This window comes from Pieris brassicae, chromosome 12 (assembly GCF_905147105.1).
Source record: "Pieris brassicae chromosome 12, ilPieBrab1.1, whole genome shotgun sequence".
Taxonomy (NCBI): domain Eukaryota; kingdom Metazoa; phylum Arthropoda; class Insecta; order Lepidoptera; family Pieridae; genus Pieris; species Pieris brassicae.
The window spans coordinates 5,041,065-5,059,945 of NC_059676.1; the positions used below are offsets into that span (position 1 = coordinate 5,041,065).

The window sequence follows — 18,881 nt, forward strand, 5'->3', positions numbered from 1 at the left end:
CGAAAGTCCTGAAGGAGCGTTCGACGGACCAGTAAATTAACGTTAAATTCTTACCAGCACCTTTATAAATGCTGTAATTTCTGTATTTTATGGCTATTTCGTCGCATACCTATACTGCCTACTGACAACATCTTTATCTAGAATATTTTTTAACGTGTGGGTCGGAAGCCTCTTATATCTAATAGAGGCAAAAGTTTAAAAAATCTAGATTTTTAACTGTACTAAAATATTTTCATATGGTTGAAAAATATTGATCTAAAATGAGATTGTTATTAAAATCAATTATAAATAAAACACTAAATAGTCGGTCATATATTTTATTCGATCTAGAAAGGGTAGTTCCTCTTGGTGTTTACACGGAATATTCCAGTTCTGAAATAATTTAATTAATGTTAAAATTAAAAATAACAGCATCTTTAACTTTACGTCAACTAACAATACGACGCAGTTTAACATAGATAATATCACGAACTTAAGTACTTTAATTAACATTAATGCTTAATAAAATCGTGATCAGATAATCAAATTGTCTTTGTCATAAAGTCGTTTGTTTGTCGATCCTTATATTCAATCAATATTACTGTCGATATAATGTATGTGCAGTGATGGTACTGGCTTGAGCGTGGGCCTCTAAACTCTGATGTCGTGCCTTCGAATCACAGCGGATGAACTTACTATATACGTGGGTAATTTATTTGCTTGTCGGTGATGAAAAACGTAGTGAAATGGCATGCCTTAGACCTTAAATTCGACGGCATGTGTCAGGAACAGTAAGCAGATCTAGCTACCTATAAAATGATCATGAAACTGATACAGAAGGCCAAGATCTACAGATTGTAGCGCCGCTGTTATTGTAATGTATGTTGGATTAAACGTAAACAAACAAAGAGTAGATATATTTATCACGTCTTATACACCTTACACAACATTTTCTGGCTCTTAAATCACTGATTAAGATAGACTAGTTGATCATACCTAGATAGCCATAATCAATATGCCTCCTTTTAAAACTAAATCAGTTTGATTGCACTGTATTAACTAAACAACCCTTAGAGCTGTAATAAATTATAACCATAGTAATTGTGATGCTTACCCAAGTTTAAAAAGATCATTCGTGCCCAAGGGAATTAGGAATCCCCTACAGGTATTCCATCTCATATCAGACAAATTTGAACATTGGTTAGCCCTGAGGTGGGTGTTTGTCAGCGATGCGGCAAACAGTTCCCAGGCACGGTTGTGGCTACAAGGTCCTGATAGAATACATCCTGGTTGACCATCCCCACCATTGGGGTAGATGTCTACATGACCAATGGCATCTGCGATACCCCTCGGAAAGAGGCCGAAAGCATCAGTGTGAATAACTTCCACGTACAGCGCGTCCCTTGAAGAAAGTCGCCGGGAATTTGCTCCCCATTGATCACGTGAAGGGTCCAGACCTGAAGCGTGCTTATTGTTAGTTCCCAAATTGATCGATTCAATAGTATTTTAATATACATATAATATTTAAATATAACAAAATATTAATTAACACAAGTCTGGTAAATTATTTAAAATTAAACAAATATTTAACACTTCAAAATTAATCAATAAATTTTGAGATAAATAGAAACAACAGAAAATACGGAATGTATTCAATTATATGTAGTGCAAATAAATAAAAATAATTTTAATACACCAATAATATGTTGGAAATAGGCATTACCTGTGATTCTTGCAACTTCACCGTTCAGGGTTCTTCCTGCGTATCCGGCAATGTGCGCTCCAAGATTGAATCCGACCAAATGGACGTCGCTGAGAGTGGTAATGTTTGCTTCTACGAGATTACTAATAAGTTCAGCCACAGCAGTACCAATACTAGGCACGGCACTTACAGCATTCGAATAACTCTGTAGAGAGTATTGAGACCAGTCCACAACAATGACATTTGTATCGAAAGCAGTGAGCATCGCTGGAAAATCAAAATTAATTTAATACGCAGAAGCTTTTGTGGCTATAAAATTAGCCCAAACTGACTTTATTGGGTATTTGCTAGGCCTTCGCTGTGGGGTTATAAGCCATAGAAAGTTGATCATACCTAGCTATAAGGAAAACTATTAATTGGTATAGAAATGTGAAAATGTATTTGTGTTTGTCACTAATTCCTGACCTCTAAACTTAACACATGTTCTAGAAAGTTTTTATCTCAAGAAATAAGTTGCCATGCGAGTTATGTAACCTAACTTTAGTTAAGTTACATATATATATATATATAATTTAGGTAATAATTAGAAGCGTTAACCAAATGTAAACAACCATCGTACACTTGAAGCCAATAGCTCTATATTGGCTTATCTATATCTCTTTAGTTTTTACCATACTTATAAATTGTATTTGAACATTTTCGTTTCCAATAATGCCCAATAACATAAGTGTCATTTAGATTTATGCGTCCTTAGGTAAGCCAAGTTTGTCTTTGTTAGGGTCACAACCCCTCTACTCCTAATTTTGTGTCAGTTATAAGCTCTTATTTTAAAGCATTAAAGTCAGTTGATACTTAGCTATTTACAAAGAGATTTATTTATACAACTCTATACAACAAGCGCCACCGAACTTAATTTGCGTTAAAATATATTTTTATCAGAGGGCAAAGCATCTTTTGGAGAGGTCAAAAACGCAGCTGCCGTATCCCATGGACCTTTAAATTTTCATATAAAAGCTTGCTTTAAACAACAACGTATTTCTAGTACATATTCTTAATATTGCGATTATATTTTTGTCAACACTTACCATCTTTAACAGTAGGATTTAGACTGGTAAAAGCAGTTCCCTCGTGACCATGGATTATGATGGTTGTGACATTACGCGTGCCGGCTAATGAAGTTTCTCCAATAGACTGGACCGTTCCATTGAATCTCTCAAGATTACGTATGTTATCTCTAAGAAAAGTTTTGTATATATTTTTATGTATACAATATGTTATTATGTTTAATTTAAAACTATACGACACATAATAGATGCACAATTACCCCCCACCCGTCCTGAGAGCGGAAAGGTTGAACTATATATATGGCTGAGATTTAAGAGACGTTATTGTAAGACGGTCAAACTCCGGACTAAGCCAAGTCAACTAGACTAACATAATCATATTCAGAAACATTGTTCTTGTCAAACTTAGCTAAATCTTTCTTTTGTTTTTGGCATAATTAGAGTGAAAACTTTGATTCTAATCTGTGATATAACAAAATAATAATGCATTTATTGCAAAATTAGATAAAATCATATTAATACCATGTGAAACTGCAAGAAACAATCAATTGAAAAGTTAAGAACTCTATAGAGAACTTATATTATGTTATTTATACACATATATTCAGTTAAAACATATACGTAATTCGTATGCTCTTCAGTTTGAATGAAGTGGACTTCGACATGTGCCATAATTCGCGACAGTGTTCTGAATCTCACCCTATGGTCATTTAGTCTAGTTTGAAGTTATTACCTTAATGTTGCCATTAAATAAATTAAAACGTTACCTGGTATACGCGTAGTATGCGTTCAATCTTCCGTTAGATGGTTTAATGCTTTCATACGCTCCACTGCTCCCTGGAAACAAGACACATTATTAAAAATATACGAAATATTTTAGCAGTAACACGACGATTTACGACATTGAATACTGCTGTTCAATGTCGTAAATTTATCTAAAGTATATTAGAAATATAATAGCCTTCGTCAAAACTAAATCTGCATAATTAATTAACAAACCCATATCTTGTCTCTGTTCGTTCCAGCGTAAAGCCAACTTAATAGAAAGTGACAATCGAGTACGATACTTATTTATTTATTACAGAAATACATACTTAAAATGGAGCATTGGAGCTAACTAGTAATAAACATAAACTTGTGATAAATTGCTAAAGTTAAGTGTTGTCAAATTTGCAACCAAATTGGTCCACTGAAACATTTTTAATTACTGAAACTGAAAGATGATTTCAAAGATCAAAGTAAATTATTTTAAAAAATATCAACTTACCCGCCACAGCAAGGCACAGTACTAGCACCTTGAACAACATGTCTTAAAAGTTATCAATGCAATACTATATTATGTTTAGTAGGGACGCATTTAAATACTTAAATAATTTGATAAAATTGATAAAAAAGTGACCGTTAAAAAAAATATCCCGTAAAAAGCGGCGTCTTTTCATCAATAGATTGATTAGACTGATAATCTGATATGATTGATATAAAATCAAATAAAATTAATTATTAAGTCTGATTTGAATACAAATAAAAGTTTATTGTCCTTCACGACAGCGCATTATCAGACCTTGATTATTTCGTAAATAATTTTCCTATAGTGTTGTACAGTTAAAGATGTATCTAAAAATTTCTTTTAATTTTAGCAAACTTTGAACATAACAAATTTATAAAGATCTTCTTAATTTGAAATTTGTGATGTTAATACAATTTGAGACAAGGGAACAACAAAAAACAAGATGCGCGTCGATAAATGTTTCCTTCTCGGCAAACCAAATGAAGAGAAACAATGTTATAAAATTGTGAAAAAGTACAAAACAGATAAAAGAATCGAAAGATAACAATTTTTTAACCGGATTTAAGCTATTTGTATTATTATAAACTTATAATTTGAATGTGTACAAGCTATGTTAACAAAAGACTATACTAGATAAAAGGATGTTAAAAATAGAAATTTAAAAAGTTCGTGAGAAACGTCAAGATCGAGATCGACCCACAGATAATGAGATGCATAGACAAATACATATACTGTGCTTTAAAACTAAATTGAAATTATAATATTTCATAGATTTTTCGTATGTGTCAAATGTGGCGGGTGTAGAAGCGGCGACCCTTCCAACATCAATAATTTATCTAATCCTTGTTACTGTGATTGTTGAATACTTAGCATAAAAGTAAGTATTATAAATATAGCAACATACTACTTTGAAACACTCAATACAAGAAGTATTGAAAGGTGCTTACCTAACTTCGATGATATTATCGAAAATATTATTTAAGAACAAACTTTTTAATATTTAGAGATTTCATGACTCAAAGGATGAAATTCAGAAACGGTACATAGCGGGAACTATGTCTTCCGTATGTCAAAATCCAATAAATTTTTGATGTTTGAGTCAGACGTTAAATCTCATTTCAGAATCTCACCTCTAATAGGACAGTAAAAAAAATCTCTTGGCCATATAGATTCTACCCATTTTATAACGATATGCAATATTTATTTGTTTTGGTATACCTATAACGTACGGATCTTGCGATTGTATAATATAATAAGTAATAATTTAATATAAAAATGTTTAGTCCCTATCAGCCGAAGCGTGGCGTTGAGGATAGAATTAAGTTATTAATATCAACGCATACACGAATTCAAGTCTGAAAATTCACCAGGAGCTCTTAGCATGGTCTGCCATCGGCTCTCTCGCCGTTAATAGAGAGAGGGTCAACCCCATATGAACCCATCGATAAGTGACAATGCTTAAAATATTAAATATGATTTAAATAAAAAACATTAAAATTATACCACATAATACTGAAGGTTATGTTACTATAAAATTAAAAATAAATGAATTGTTTACACCGGAAAATTACTAATGCGTCATATTAGAACAGATACGAAGTAATATTAAAGATAAGAACTAAATTTTATAATACTAATAAAGTATGATAAATATTTGATTGGCCGCCAGATTGAGTCACTCAGTTTCAAATACAAAACGATTTTTTCATCAAATTCATTAATAATTATAAAACATATACATTGAAAATCTATTCCTATGAAAAATATAGTCATATGTTTTGTACTCAATGCACAGAGCACTAAATTACACACTAATTATACACTCTCTCGACATGACAGTGGTCGGAATAAATATCTTTTGGCAATTGACAACCGATTGTAAACAGATATCTGTGTGATAATAACGATTATCAAAATATGATATTATTTATTATCTAGAAATGTACGATGAACTTTATTCTTAAGGGGGCTTGAATAAAACATAATAATATTTATATAACGAATTGATTAATTAATTCGATTATTTGACTTTATTCAATCGTATATATTAACCTTGAGGAAATTTACGTCCTACTGTCGATTTCAGTTAAATAAATGAAATTTAAATATCTGACGTAGTCTGTATACTCATAATCGTGTTAATTAATATGCGTGAAGTTAATTCTGCGAATTTTTTAATTTTTTTTAATGAATTATTTTAAACCGACGTACACGGCCAAACGTAAAGAAGACGTCGGCAATAAGATTATTTAACTTTTTTAAAACGAAATAAAGTTACCAATGTAAACACCTAATAACGAGTATCACCTCCTCTTGCCAAAATCACAGCTTGGTTCCTTCTGGTCATGCTTTCCGCGATGATTTAATAACATTTTGAGGAATACGTTGACATTTGTGTAAATAATCTTTTTTGCACTCTGATGAATTAGCTCTTTAAAGTGGTTGCAGTGATCCTACAAATCTCTTTAGAACATCTCAGACATGCTCAATTGGAGTGAGTTGAGGACTTCGAGCTAGCCGATCTAAACGATCGATCCCAACTTGGATATACACTTCCACCTCACCAAATCGGTGCGGGATATTGTTGTTCAAAAATAAAGCAGTTCATCCTCAAGAGCAGTCAATGTGGGTTTTGCATATGGAATGAGGACTTCCGTTATGTACCGGTGAGTAACTTGCGTAACTCTTGTGGTAATCACAAATTTTGACGATGGATGTCATAACCTATATCAAGATATAAATAAATTATTACTTAATAATTCGAAATGTTAAGAAAACAGCCTATCGATATCACTATAATAGTCTGTCCTACGCACTGGCGCCTAACAAGGTGCCAATCATTTAATAGGAATGGTTGAATTCAAGTGCGGCAACGTCGCAAATTTTATAATGGTTGGGATGCCGCACTAAAGATTTATAAATTTCTATTAAATTTTTATTACATATACCTAGATCAGGGGTAGTCTTAAAAATATATGTTTAAAATATACTAATATATTAAGAAAAGACAGCTCACAATATTAGCGTTTTTTATTTAGTAACAAGCAAGCCATCCTAAAAAATTTGTCTCATCTTCCCTTTCATTAAGGAATTTGTTGCTATAAATATAAAATTGTTGTTAACGTTATAAAAAACTAATTTTTTTTTAAATTATATTGAAGCGAAATAAATTTTAGCGGAAATACAATATAAAAGATCAAGATTGTTTTATATATTTCTTTAGATTAAATCATATCATGTACTTCTCCTTATCAGTCACGCCATTCTACTATAGCTAGAATTGTCGGTATATTTATTTTTATATGAACATTGCTAGTCTATTATTTGATTTGTATCTCAGATTATAATTTCAGGGATTTATACACTTATATCGTGCCATCTACTGCGCAAAAACCCAACAAGCAAAACTGCTATGGCGGACTCTGAATTAAGTGTTATTTGTTAGATTCACGTGTATTGTGTTCAAAGGTAAAAAACCAGGAGGCGAATAAATCAAAATACCCGAAGCACATTAAACTTAGTAACTGTGTCCAAATGTTTTTGACACTTCTAAATTTATTTTCAGACGAACGACGCGTGTCCCGGTAGTAGTGAACAGTTTAGAGCATTTGAAAAGTCATCCTTAATTTTCTGAAATCAGCTTACCATATATTTTATAATCGAAATTATAATTCTATAATTTAAAAGTATTTAAATTAATTGTATGCCTCTAAATAGTAGGTCTCATACTGCCTACTGGGCTGAAGTCAGTGACCAGCTCGAGTATTAGGAAGAAGCCTTCTACTGTAAATGCGTACTTATCGTATTGGATTACGAACGGCTCTAAGGCGTAATAACTATCTTTTTATATGTATGCTGGGTATATATGGTGAAACCTCTTGATGAAGCAGATTCTGTAAGTTGTTTTGTTGATATGTTTCTTTACGTCGGGTTATATGGCGTTAATGTAAGAAATATTTAGCCAGGCAGGTTCCTTCTTTGCAATCTTTACGATTTAGTTATTATTAATACTTTACTATAACTATTATACTGACTCTAAGACATTATCTTGCTAGTAAATTTATTATAGGAGTAAATAAATATTTTACAAACGCCTTTATATATGTTTTAGCAATACTTGTAAGTTAAAACTACACCTTTTTATGATTTACTGTGCGTAGTTATGTAGTAAGCCTCCTATTTTATATCCTTTAGTTCTAGGTTGTAGTTCTCGTGTTTATGATCAATAAGGTCAAAAAGCCACACGTGCTTTACCTGCCTGCCAATATACATACGATCAAACTCAAACTCAAAATAACTTATTCATAATACTAAACAATGAATGTGTCATGAATGAATGTCAGAAAAGAAGTTAAATTAATAGTAAATTTACATTTACTACCAGTTCGCATAGACTCATTCTACATAAAGATTGAAACGGCTATAAAACAAAGTTTGGCAAGCGTGACTATAAAGAAAACAAAACCAGAAATTATTTCGGATGAGATAAAACAACTAATAAAAAAACGTTATATACTGCAATCAAAACCATCCAAGACCAAAGAAGAAAAGACAGAACTGTCCGCTTTATATAAGTTTACAAATAAAGTGATAAAATACGACCATATAAAATACAGAAAGGATATAATCGCAAATTTTGAAATGAAAGCCTTCAAAGAACTTAGCAAGGAAAAAATGGATTCACACTTTAAAATCCCAGAGATACTCAGACAAACTTAAATCTCGAAATTACATAATAAATATAGCATCACACTTTTATCGTGACCTCTGAGGACAATCTGGATGGAGCGCAAGGCTACTTCAAACATGACTTACAACAAACTCCACCAGTGTCACCCTTCGATTCCAATGAAATTCTAACCAATAAAATAAACTGAAGAATGACAGAAGTCCAGGTCCTGACAGTATCCCAAATGAAGCCTTAATAATTGGAAAAAATATCCTTATAAGCTTGATAACCACATTAATCAACAAGATATTGAAAAATCAAGAAATTCCCAAAATTTGGGGGAATCTCATATAGTTTTGTTGTATAAAAAAAGTACATCAGACATTGGTAATTACCGCCCTATCAGTCTTCTACCAAATTTGAACAAACTGTTTGCAATATGTCTAGAAAAAAGAATAGCTATAGTTATAGAAAAGCACCAACCTAAACAGCAAGCTGGATTTCGGGCAGGATATTCAACGACTTATTATATACAAACGGTAGATCTTATAGTAGAAAAGCATCAAGAATTTAACTAGCCCATATATCTAGCATTCATTGATTATACTAAAGCAATTGACTGTATCTCACATGAAAGTATTTGTCAGGCGCTTTCATATCAAGGCATACCAGTCATATACATCAACATTATTAAAGACATATATAAGAAGAGTACCAGTAAAGTAAAACTGGACCGACTTGGACCAAAATTTCGTATCAGAAGAGGAGTGTGCCCTTAAACTTAAATGGAGATGGGCAGGCCCCGTAGCCCGTTGTACAGATGACAGATGGTCTAGAGCAGTAACCGAAGGGACGGGTCCGAAAGGAAAAAGGAACAAAGGTAGACTAATAGAGTGATGGGCCTACGGAATCGAGAGGATAGCTAGTAGAAATTGGATGACGATGGCACAAAATAAAAAGTTAGAGGAGGCCTTCTCCCGGACAGGGTCCGCATCTTAGTTAAAACTGTAAATTTATCTTTTTTTAATCAAATGTATGTCAAAGATGTGGAATAAAGGCATATTATTATTATTATTAACAGTTCGCAAGTCAAGTGTGTAGAGCGGGCAAGAAGAACTTGTTAGAAGAACATACGACGAGATACTTAAAGTATTCGTCAAATTTATGAAAAGCTTTATTTATTAATTTATGTTTTACGAGGGCTTTGAATTTATTTAGTGAAAATTCTCTAATTTTTGTTGTAAAAACGAATACAATTTCCATATAAGAAGTGGTTTCATATCTATAAAGGATGAATATTCAAGTCGTCAGAGGAAAGTAATGCTTAGAAATTTTTAAATAAATAGGTCGTAAACGAATACGCCACTAAAACAAATATTTAAAAATAACACAATGCCAATGACGGAAACAAGCAAATGCGAATGTTATGATACAGAACACATGCGTGCTCTCCTGTCTAAATTATGGCTGTCAATCTTAGTCAGTTACGGTGAAAACTAATAGTTTTCCAAGGAAACATATAGAGAAGTATACTGTTCGCGCTAAATCGGTGTCAATCAGAGAAGCATGACAATAGAACGAACAAATTCTACTATGATAAAACCGGCGAATAATAAATATTCCAAAAGCATAAATCTTTTGTAACTTCTATTTCTGTTCAAACTAATTCAAAACGTCCTTTATGTTATAGTAAAATTCACGATCAGTTATACAGTTGTCCAGACTTTTAAAATTAAATGCAAAAGAACGATTCAATATCATTAAAAAACTGAATTATTGCGTAAAATGTTTAAGCGTAAAACATAAAACCACCAATTAAGTTGTAAAACTTACACTTCCAATACGCACAATACATCGCTGCATTTTTCGTCAAATCCCAGTTTATTTGAAAAACAGGCGAAACCGTTCGAACCTGTTATCGATGGACTCCGATCAAACGCTCGAACCATTGAGTCGCGTTGTGCGCGTGTCACATCTGGCTCCTTAGACGAACCTAATAACATTCACGCGCCGATTTCTTTATGTTTATTGTAGAACGAAGATACTTTGACATAACAACCGTCAACGGTTTTACTAGGTACTGCCCGCGTATGTACTTTTGATACGCGTGGCATATTTTGCGTTGTCTTATAGACAGACAAGGCTCCCAAAATCATTTTATAACAACTGAGTGTTGTACAAAGTTACTATTAAATTACAATAAGTTTTCCGAACCTATGTATGTGAACGGGTTTATTTACTGTTTTTTTTACGCGACAGCCGAACCAGCGCATATTATTTCACCTAGGGAAGGAAGCATCCTGGATATAGCTTCCGGATACCCAGGCCCACACATATACTAAACATAAAATTACGCGACAGGATGACTACAAAAATACGGAAAAAGACAAAAGTAAATGACGTTCTACAAAAATCAAAAAAGAGAAATGGACAAAATATGTATTAGGATGGTATCCAAGAGAAGGCAAAAGGAAGTAGGGACGTCAATTAAAAATATGGGCAGGTGGTTAGCCAAACGTTGGAGCAGGCTAGCCAAGATAGAGCAGAATAGGCCAAAATACGGGGAGACCTTTGAATTAAGGCCATTTGACTAAAAACTGACTGCAAATAAAATGATAATATTTTTTTCATAATCAACTGTCAGAGAATAAAGGCTATATTTATACTATGTATATACTACACATCCCAAGTAAAATATAACGTGACTAAAATTAGTAAAAATATGGCTTGGAAGGTTTGAAGGTGTATTGTTAAACGGAGCATCCTCGACGAGCCCAGCTGAGCCCAGATGACGCGCCTGATGTCAAGATGTTGTAAACACTTCAATAGTGCGATTCTATGTATGTACTGATTGTATTCTCAGGGATATGCCTTATGTATCGAAAGTTTAGGGTAAAGTAAAGAAGTAGTTTAGGTAAAGAAATTGTGTTACTTAGCCAGATGAATTATATCAATTTATTAATATTTCATTCACTGTGAAGGTTGTAATTATTTCGTGGTATATTATGCGCTATGTATAAATAATAGTGTTAAATTTGGAATAATACTTTATTTATTTAAATACTAAAATAATAGCTAATATTTTACAAATCTTAATATCTTATCTTAATAGTTGTTTTATCGTAACATTATTTGAGAAGAGTGATGGAGCTTAGTCGAATTAAAACCAAGTCAATAAATAAGGATACGTTCCTTTAGTATTTAGACGATAAATTCCGCTTCTGTAAAGAAAATAATATCATAATTATTTTATAAAATAAATAAATTCATAAATAATAATTATTAATAAATATAGCTGTTGAACGCTTAGTCCTTATCATTTGTCGTCGTGACCTTCAAAACGTTTTAACACTTTCTATATTTTATACACTTATTAATGACACCATAGTAACAACAATTATAGTTTATATTAACATTATTAATTGCGTTTTTTTAAAGTTTTATATGAAGATACAAGTTAAACTCAAAAGTATTTAAGTAATAGAATTCAAAAAATCTAATTAAACTTTCTATGTACTTACCCAAGTTTTGACAAACCGTTGTTGCCCATTGGGTGAAGAAAACCACGACATCTGTTCAAGTTCATTTGGAGTAATGACGAACATTGGTTTCCTTGTAAATGGCCGTGTGTGATAGAGGCCGCGAAATATTCCCAGGCGCGATTATGACAACACGGCCTATGGAGAAGACAGCCAGGCTGGCTCCCTCCACCATTAGGATAAAAGTCAGCGTGGCCCAAAGGAGTTCCAATCCCATTGGGGAATACACCACCAGTGTCGGTATGAATGACCTCTACGTATTTCGCATCCTCTATGTTCAGGCGGGGGGTGTTCTCTCCCCAGCTTCTTCGTACTGGATCTAAGCCTGAAAATAGATAACTTGATAAACTGTAGTCGGCCTGGGTAGATATGTTTGAATAGTTCCTTTTCACAGTAGTATTCTTACTACTTATATTATGCAGTCTAAGAGATATATTTTTACCGTCTAATACAGGAGAAGTATATGCTGAAATATATAAAACATGACTTCTTTAATAATGTAATTAAGGAACTCAACTCTAGAAAATATGTAGTAGCCTAGCATTACTGGAACTACTACAAAGTAATACAAATCGATAAAGTACCAGTCGAATCTTGTTATGTTATTTTGGACTCCAAGCAACTTACGTTCTTTCTTATTCCTTTTACATATTTATGGGGACTGATTTCTCTTCTACATACCAGTGATTCTCGCAACTTCGCCGTTCAGTGTTCTCCCAGCATATCCCACCACATGTGCCCCAAGATCAAAGCCGACTAAATGAACCTGCTCCAGGGTTGTAACGTTAGCTGTCAGAAGGGCTTGAATCATATCTGCTAAGTAGGTACCAACACTGGGAACTGCTTTGACAGCGTTCTCATAACTTTGCAGTGAATATTGCGACCAGTCCACTATAATAACGTTGGCTTCTTCGACTGTTAATAATTACTTTTAGTAAATAATTAGTAATAACTAGTTCGCGGCTGCGTTGCGTTAAAATTATTACTTCCCTCTGTTTTAACACGTTAGTAGCAAAGCCTTTTCGCTCCCTTATTCAATTAATCTCTAATTAGAGACGCCCTCAAGGCTCTTAGCGTCAAGAGCTCACATTGCCTGTCACGAAAGCAAATGGAAATCTGACATCTCGATACTTGAATGAGGCCAATTGTATCGCAATATAGGTCAACGATGTACACAGGTATGTATTAGGCATTTGACATAATTAATTGGTATTCTATTGGACAACTCTAAACATGTATAATTAGTGGTAAATTACAGGTTTTTAATACGGCGTTTAAGAATTATGCAAACATTAAAATGTTTAATTTATACAAAAGTTTTATTTTGATATATTAAAAAGTTACGGGGATAAACTAGTCCTATCCTATTGCCTAAATAGTTAATATATGTCATGTTTACAAAATAAATAAATAAGAATATAATAATAGGTGTTTTTGTGATATATTAAAACCAAATGAATAGGCAAAGTACACATTTCTTTTAAATTGTTTATTTCCGAAAATCAAATTTAGACGCTAAACATATGGAATCGAGTGAAGGGCGGCAAAGTCTGAGGCAAAGAGCTAATTGAGAGTTATCAAACATAATTGATTACTATTAAAAATAAAAAAGCCTTTTAATTCTTACTTATAAAACAAGAAGTTAGATTAAGTTAGTAAATCTAATAATTGTAATCTAATAAAAAACTAATAATAACACTACTACTAACAAAACTAATAATTGTATGTTGATTACATACAAGTATTAGCTTGCAAGTTTGTATTCTAAATTTATTTGTGTTAGTTTTTTCTTAACTTTACTATTAAACTATTATTCTTCATTATGTAAGGACTCCTCTGTAGGTGAAGGCCTCCTCCAAAGATAGCCAGTCCTCTCTAGATTGGGCTACTTGAATCCAGCTGGAACCAGCTATTTTTATAATGTCGTCTTCCCAGATAGCCACAGGTCTACCTCTCTTTCTTTTTCCCTGTGGACCCGCCCATGTGGTCACCGTTTTCGTCCATCTCTTGTCACGTAGACGCGCCACACCAGCCCACCTCTATTTTAATGACTGAGCGTGTTCTAATCCATTCCTTACCTTGGTTATGTTTCTAATTTTGGTGTGGCTTATTTTTTGAATCTTTCTAATGTTCAGAATACTGCGTTCTTTACCCCGCTGACATGCAATTATTTTATTATTTGTTAAATTTCCATGTTTGGCGAGCATACGTACGGCACCGTATTAGGCACGAGTTTAGTACTTTAGTTTTAACTTTGATCGGCATGCTGCGTTTGAATATGTCCTTCATTGTACAGTATTTGTTCCAGGTAAGCTGTGTCCTACGTTCTAGTTCTTGATCATTATTATTGTGGTGTAAGCTTATTTGTTTACCCAGGTATATGTCTATCTGTCTGTCTGGTTCTAGTTTAGATTTCTTTTCCTGTTTCAGATAAGAGAACCAAGTCGTCTGCAAACCTTAGGTGGCTTAGGTAGGCATCTATAATTTTATTTTTATATTTTATTTATTACTATTACTTTTGTTTAATTTCTAAGAAGTCTACTGAACCGATTTTCATTGTGCATTACCTATACAATTTAATAAAGACATCATACTATACAATTTATTGTTATTCTATAAGACACAACTTCAGACATCTTGCACTGTTTATTTATTTATTAAAGTTTACCACATCATAAATAGTACTAAATCTACTGCATATTTTACAAAATCTTTCATCTAAAATGTATAATTGAATTAAACATAAGTGTTTCAAAGAAAATTAAAAATAAAAAAAGCACAAAATAACATTAACAGAAATTTTTGGTAAAGTAGAAAAACTAATAGAAATAAACAAAAATAATCAAAAAAACAAATAATTAGGTTCGAGATAGGCACCCAACAATGCGCTCTCTATAACCGATCAGCTACTACCGCTACTACCGAATAGCTGCGGATAAGCACTCTTCAATCCGTTAAAATCGCGAAGAATTGGAAAGAGAGGTGCTTGGACTCCTAGGTTGGTTTGGTTTCTGTTCTAATAACAATACAGTATGATCGTTTTATGTCGTTTCTAGAAAACTGAGTGTACTGTATAACATAAGTTGTTATTTCATCGTTCACGTTCCTCCAAAAACACACAACATTAGTAGTCGATTTTTAACTGATTAGTAATTTTTAACAACGAAATTTAATGATTATACGAGTTGATATTGGTAACGTATTAATAAATCAACATCATCCTCTTTATTTAATCCATTTTGGACGTAGTCCTTCTCCATTATCCTCCAGCACCTACGCGTTGCACAGGCCTTTCTGTATCCAGTGGGAGACAAGCTCCTTGATGATGTCGTTATTAGTCCACCTAGTCGATGAGCGCCGAGTCGCCAAGGACCCAACGGACCCAACGCTATGTGGTACTGATTTTTAAATAAATAAGTAAAATTAAGAGGAATGTTTTGACCTTTTACAAGTACAACGGAGGTTTTTGGTTTCGATTTCATGGGAATATAAATAGCTGATAAAACTAGTTACGGCTAGAAAATTATGCATAACGCAGAGAGATGCGTTTGTCCCAAATTCAATTTTTTCCCCCAGCAAATGTACAGGTTCATGAAAAGTAAATTGATAGCTTTTGCAATATCAAAAGTTACAATTCAGAAATCAACGCCATAGCGGCATTCGCCTACAATAAAATAACTACTATTTAAAAGTCATGATATTTACACATCAACAAAGTAGATGGCGTATTTAAAAAAAACTTTAACAGATACTTAAAGCATTACCCAGTATAATATTTAGATTTTAATGTATGTATTAACGTGATCAATCGTCAACTGTCAGACTTGACATCTGATTATCATTTCCTTTTGAAGTCAAGTCGATTTTATGTTTTATAATTTAGACGACATTTAGAATTTGTAACAAAATATTAGATGAATATATTTATAAAGTCTTCATTAAAAGGTCAGTAGTTATAATTAAATATACTGAAATACATGCGGAAGTTGGAATAAAATAAAAACTAACTAAAATGTAACAAGTTGTATACAATGTACTATAGATGGCGCTGATCTCAAAAAGGTATTTAAAGTGTAAATTTAAAATAGGATAAGTATATAATAAGAATGTTTACTACATTCTATTGTAAAAGAAAAGGGGTTTTAATTAGTACTAATACTTGCTCGTTGAAATGTTACGTTAAATTAATTTTTGAGCTGATTCATTTTAATAATTTATGGAAAATTTTATGCCATTTCAACCTTTTGTATTCAATGTCTTCTATACTCGGGCAGACGAGATTTAGTTCGGGTATAAGTTCTCAGGCGTTGTATTCAGGATCCGTAGGTTGCAGTTATACAATTGGAATTCCTTAACCAAGGAATGTCAGTAATTTTTACGTCATATTTTATAGTAATACCATGCTTGCTGGAAAGCTTATAAAACTCGGAACATATATTTTGTTTCAATTTAGTAAATATTAAATAAAAGAGAATTGTAAAAAAATTAATATCCGAGAACAATAGGCATTGCATATCAGGAATAATTTCTGTTTACTTAGTACCGTTTTATGGAGCACCGGGTCCACTAAATCGTAGGATAATATCCTATCTCATACGTGCAGGAGTTAAGCCTAGATTTAGTTTCGATTTAAACATACAGGAGGTAAACCTTAATAAACTTTTTCCGTAAATTTTTCTTGACTAAAGGTCCTTTATCAAACATTTATTTAATGAGTCTAACCATATCGTTGATTTATCTAAATTCCATAGGTACCTTCTAAAATTAAATCTCTCAATATAGATTATGTTGCTAAAAACTGACTTGTGTACAAAAGAGAAATATTAGTGAAATTAAAAGGGTGCAATTAGATAACACTTTATTGAATAAGCTTTTAAATGAACCACAAATAAGTTGCCCAGTACCGATACAGTACAAATACTATAAGTGACTTTAAGGTTTTTTCCTATTAAAAATATGAGCGCGATGAAATTTTGTTCACCATGCATAATCTGACCAAGTTACGTGCCGAGACTATAACATAAGCACAATTTATAATTTGTAACAAACTGCAACTCAACTCTAAACTGCGCAATAGAAATTTAAACAATAGTTAATTTATTTAATACCTATTTATATTTAATAATAATATGTATTAAGTTTGTTTGCCTCATCACAGTATTGCATTTTACAGGTAATACCATCTCCTCACGATGATTTGGTGCCTATAAAAGATCTTTAGAAGTCTGTGGTAACAGGTCAACAGTCATTCAAAGAGATGACTATACACTACGATTAAACTAAAGTAACACATGAACCAGAAGATAGCAATAAACCTCGCCAAAACCATGTTTATGGTGGTTTTTAGAAAAGAATACTTGAACCCAACAATCTCGGTGGCAGGTGCTATTTTGGAGAGAGTCACTAAATACAAGTACCTAGACACATGGGTGACTGAGGCATGGGAATCTAAAATTAAAGTGAAGACCCGAATAGAAATTGGTCGTTAATCCTTCAACCAAATGAGAAAGGTACTCTGCAACAAAGACATCAGTTTACACCTCCGAAGTAGGATGCTTCAATGTTACATCTGGCCGGTTGTAATATATGGTTGTGAAGTTTGGACCTTGAAGGAGGCAACCATTAAGAAACTCGGCGCCTTTGAAATGTGGTGTTACCGGAGAATGCTGAGGATAAGCTGGATACATAGAGCCACGAATGAAAAGTTCTTATGCGCGCCAAACGATCCCGAGAACTCACTTTGAGCATTAAAAAGAAGAAGATAAATTACTTGGGACATGTGCTTCGACACGAACGGTACTGACTTCTTCAAGTCATCATTATGGGCAAGGTCGAGGGAAAAGACGTGCTGGCAGAAGGAGGAACTCATGGCTCCGCAATATCAGAGAATGGACGGGAGTGGCCAGCGTAGAACAGCTTGGCGAAGAATAAGAAGTAGTATGACGAGCTGATCGCCAACTTCCAGTAGCGGAGAGGTACTACAAGAAGAAGAAGAACAAACAGAATAAAAAAAAAACTAAAGCATGAGTGGCGTGAGAATATGTGTGAGGGTGTGTGAATTAAAAGCATTTGTAAGATTTTAATTTAATTTAAAGTCTATCTTAAATAGCCTTTCTATGGATAATACATGTAACACTTTCTGTTGCATCATAATCAAGGTTTAAAAAAAATAGAAATACCGGTAAGTTTGTGTAAACATACATTTATACAATATGAAGGTAAGCAATACAGTCTAGGTCTAGCATATAACACAATGCCAATGACGGAAACAAGCAAATGCGAATGTTATGATACAGAACACATGCGTGCTCTCCTGTCTAAATTATGGCTGTCAATCTTAGTCAGTTACGGTGAAAACTAATAGTTTTCCAAGGAAACATATAGAGAAGTATACTGTTCGCGCTAAATCGGTGTCAATCAGAGAAGCATGACAATAGAACGAACAAATTCTACTATGATAAAACCGGCGAATAATAAATATTCCAAAAGCATAAATCTTTTGTAACTTCTATTTCTGTTCAAACTAATTCAAAACGTCCTTTATGTTATAGTAAAATTCACGATCAGTTATACAGTTGTCCAGACTTTTAAAATTAAATGCAAAAGAACGATTCAATATCATTAAAAAACTGAATTATTG

The 18,881-nt window shown here is 33.0% G+C and overlaps 2 protein-coding genes across 2 annotated transcripts; both read right to left on the bottom strand.

Annotated features, from left to right (window-relative positions):
- Positions 1-301: 301 nt before the first annotated feature.
- LOC123717505 (endothelial lipase-like) lies at positions 302-4,124 on the bottom strand. Its single transcript, XM_045673518.1, has 6 exons — positions 4,013-4,124; positions 3,513-3,582; positions 2,767-2,915; positions 1,703-1,948; positions 1,094-1,436; positions 302-372 (listed from the first exon to the last, which is right to left on the bottom strand). Exons 1-6 carry the CDS (start codon positions 4,050-4,052, stop codon positions 327-329), a joined length of 894 nt encoding a protein of 297 aa, XP_045529474.1. The 5' UTR covers positions 4,053-4,124; the 3' UTR covers positions 302-326.
- A 7,642-nt stretch (positions 4,125-11,766) lies between these two features.
- LOC123717426 (pancreatic lipase-related protein 2-like) lies at positions 11,767-18,110 on the bottom strand. The gene is made up of 4 exons (XM_045673412.1): positions 17,981-18,110; positions 12,923-13,156; positions 12,224-12,566; positions 11,767-11,923 (listed from the first exon to the last, which is right to left on the bottom strand). The coding sequence occupies exons 1-4, from the start codon at positions 18,108-18,110 to the stop codon at positions 11,863-11,865; spliced, it is 768 nt and encodes a 255-aa protein (XP_045529368.1). The 3' UTR covers positions 11,767-11,862.
- Between the last annotated feature and the right edge of the window lie 771 nt (positions 18,111-18,881).